At 33.4% G+C, this 3,435-nt stretch overlaps 1 protein-coding gene across 1 annotated transcript in view; it reads left to right on the plus strand.

Annotated features, from left to right (window-relative positions):
* Positions 1-1,537: 1,537 nt before the first annotated feature.
* LOC127873702 (cyclic nucleotide-gated cation channel alpha-3-like) overlaps positions 1,538-3,435 on the plus strand; it is a 33,744-nt gene continuing 31,846 nt past the window's right edge. The window contains exon 1 of the mRNA XM_052417651.1: positions 1,538-1,957. Within this exon, the coding sequence (XP_052273611.1) occupies positions 1,908-1,957 (50 nt within the window). The 5' untranslated portion in view covers positions 1,538-1,907. The remainder of the gene's footprint in view (positions 1,958-3,435) is intronic.

The following is a 3,435-nucleotide window of genomic DNA, read 5'->3' on the forward strand; positions in this document are numbered from 1 at the left end:
ATTTTTTTTCATTTATATATCCCACTTTTACAGCGAATTCGGTTGATCAAAGCCCCGTTGATTAAATTTCTGCTATAAACCACGGCACGAAATGACGTCATGTTCTTGACAAAATTACGTCATGAGTCCAGCGAAATTATCCAGTTAAACTTATTTTGTTTAAATAAAAAGGTTTACTGAATAAAAAGTGGATAAATAGAATAATATGTCGGTGTTGATTATAGATGATGTTAACCATGCCTGGCACGAAAACGAAAAAAAAAGCACTCGCCAAGGCTCGTGCTCGTGCTTTTTGTTTTCTAAGCCTCGCATGATAAACCTGATCTATAATCAACACTTACCTATTACTCTCTATTTCTAATATTTTCAAATACAATAGGTATACGCGCACAAATTTTGAAAACAAAATCGCGCACAGATATGTACTTGTATAGACAAGTATTGTGATATGTAAAGAGAAATATGAATTTTGCGTATGAAAAGCAAAATCGCCAGAGCCTTAGTCATATTGTATAAATATGTTCAGACTTTTACAAATGCTATAATGTGTTTTCTATGTATTATAACCATAACGAATATATTTTTATCTTAAACATGTTTAATATACCTTTTAAAGCGTTTTCATTGGCTGCTTTTTGTTTGATTTACGTTTTTTTTGGCGCAGACGACGTTGTATTCTGGAGTGACGTCAAACAAACATATTTCGTGCTTTATTATTACGTAAAAGTAAATAGCAGTTTTTTTCCTTATTTAAGATCATGTGAAAACAAATATCTGACACTCGTAGAAATTTCAAACATGATTTATTATACTCGTCGAAAGCTTGTCAAATGTTCGCCTACTTCTACAATTCTTGAACTCGATTAATAAAATATAGTATAAAATGAACACTCTTATCATAGATCCTATATATCTGTCGCACTTCATATACTTCAAATGAAATGAACATATGTAAACACTATATACGCGTGTGTTTTGAATATATAATCCCAGTTCATAAACAATAATGCCAAACATATTATACTGACATACGTTAATCTGCATGTGAATGAGATAAATCGACCTCTTCTACTCAGTCGCCGCTACATGATGTCCGTATGGTATTTTGCAAAACATCGACCTGTCCGTATGAAGGTCCTCCTGTAGGCTAACAGGTTCCGGGCATACATTTTCCATCAGTGGTTGATGGTCCCTGCACTTAATTCAACATTGAACTGTTTCAATTTTAAGAAATGCAGTTTACAACTTCTAAGTATGGGAATTTTGTAGTAAATGGACATGCTGATTTATCACCAGCACGATGCATGCGAAAAAATATCACCAACACGTTATTTGTTATTGTACCGAATATTATTTATTAAAGATGTGGGCAACTGCTTAAATAACTCTCCGGTGCTGCATAAGTGGACGACACTTGAACAACTTAAATCTCGCGTTCATCTCCATATCGGATGTGAAATATTTATGCTTTTGAACCATAAGCTATTTGAGTACAGTAAAATCGAATGTCTCAAGTGTATTGATAACACAATGTTATTTAGAAGACGGAATCGGCCTTGTCGACTTAACGTGTTAACATTTTGTGCATAATTAATTTTACCAACAATTTTAATTGGAGCAATACATATTTAATGTTATGCACATGTTGAGTTCGATGTTTTGGACCTAATGGTCGTTATTGTTAAAGTAATAAATTACGAAATGTTATTACATGCAAACAGTACGTGATAAATGTAAAAAGCACACTGATGCATCATCATTCATTGAAAGAAACAAACACGATTAGGTAAACTATAGTGACCGAAGATGGAGGCTCTTAAACAACGCCAATGTCTGCTGTTTGTGAGGCTTTAGTTAGCCAAGGGCACCTCGCTACATGCAGCACGATATAAACACGTTATCGCAATATGCCGACCATCAGTTTCTTCAATTTGTGCAGACGACATTTCGGATGTTTGTAAGTAATCGTTTACGGTAATATATTGCCGAATTATTAAAAATTGTTCAGGGTGTCCAAGCAACAACAAAAATAACTCAAGCATACCTTGTATATATTGAAAACTTGGCATAAATACATGCAGTACCTCTATACATAAATCGACCCATGAGACTGGTGTATGGATCAATCTGTTTGACCACACTTTAAAAGAAGATTTTGATAATAACTTTTACAACTTAGTGTTAGTTTAATTTATATAATAATAGTTAACAATCTCAAAACTGATATTATATACTATTGAAACATATTAACAGTTGTTCTATGACTAAATCGAGTAGGATTTAGATTTACTAATACAATCATTTTATATTTCATTCCTTTCTGCGGCAAATGATCCTTTTCCTACACTAATTTTAGCGCTCTTGATTTGCTTTTAATCGCTGTAACGTTTTGCAGGTCACATTCATTTTGATGACTGAATTTGTTTGTCAGAAATTTAAGACCTAGTTGTTAAGCATCTTCTTACAAAAAATCGCACTTGGGGTACAAAATAAATTAATCATACTTAAATGCTAAATTTCCCCCAAAAATCAATTTTGAATATCAAATTTAATTATAACCAGTTCTGTGTTTATAACGAAATAATGCGCTGGCAATATAAGCCCAAACAGGAAATAGTTTAACAATGTTTATTTACATATACCGTGCAAGCAATCTGTCGCACTCATGTAAGTATCGATATTTGGTTTGTGCGGTATTGATTTACGAAATGTTTTTTACACTAGTTTCAAACACATCACAAAATCCTGGATTAATTTTAATTTTACTGAATACGCCATTGACAGCATGTTAATGAAAGTCTCGAATTGCATCTGCTGTTTGTTTGCTCACATTACATAACTTAAAGGGGCCGTCCAACAGATTTTGGCATGTATTGAAGCTTGTCATTAAATGCTTTAAATGCTTTATATTGATAAATTGAAACATTTAAACTAAAAATGTCCAGTAAAAAAAACAAGAATACAATTTTTTTAAAGGGAAAAAAGTAACCCTCAACAGGGCTCGAACCACTGACCCCTGGATACCTGGAGTCCTGGAGTAAAAAGGTTCCCGCCTAGACCACTCGACCATCCACGCTCATGTTTAGAGCGAATGTATTTTTTAGGTATATAAGCAATTCTCGTAGTTTCCCAAAATATCGTTTCGCGTCGATACGACGCTTTATCTGTTGGACGGCCCCTTAAATACATATTAAATACTTGAAAAAAGTCAACCGTATTTAAAATGTTGATTGTCGACAAGAAAACCTCAAAGCATAAATCACGTAAGACGTATGCGTCTAGTGTTAATTGATTCTGAGGTTAGTGACTGTATGTAGTGATAATTTTGATGTAGAATAATAGTATTACATGTCGCCATTATTTATTATTTAGTTTGGTGTGTTGATGTATTCCTGCTGGCAACATGTGCGGATTACACTAGTTCGGACATTGTTT

This window comes from Dreissena polymorpha, chromosome 3 (genome assembly GCF_020536995.1).
Source record: "Dreissena polymorpha isolate Duluth1 chromosome 3, UMN_Dpol_1.0, whole genome shotgun sequence".
Taxonomy (NCBI): Eukaryota; Metazoa; Mollusca; class Bivalvia; order Myida; family Dreissenidae; genus Dreissena; species Dreissena polymorpha.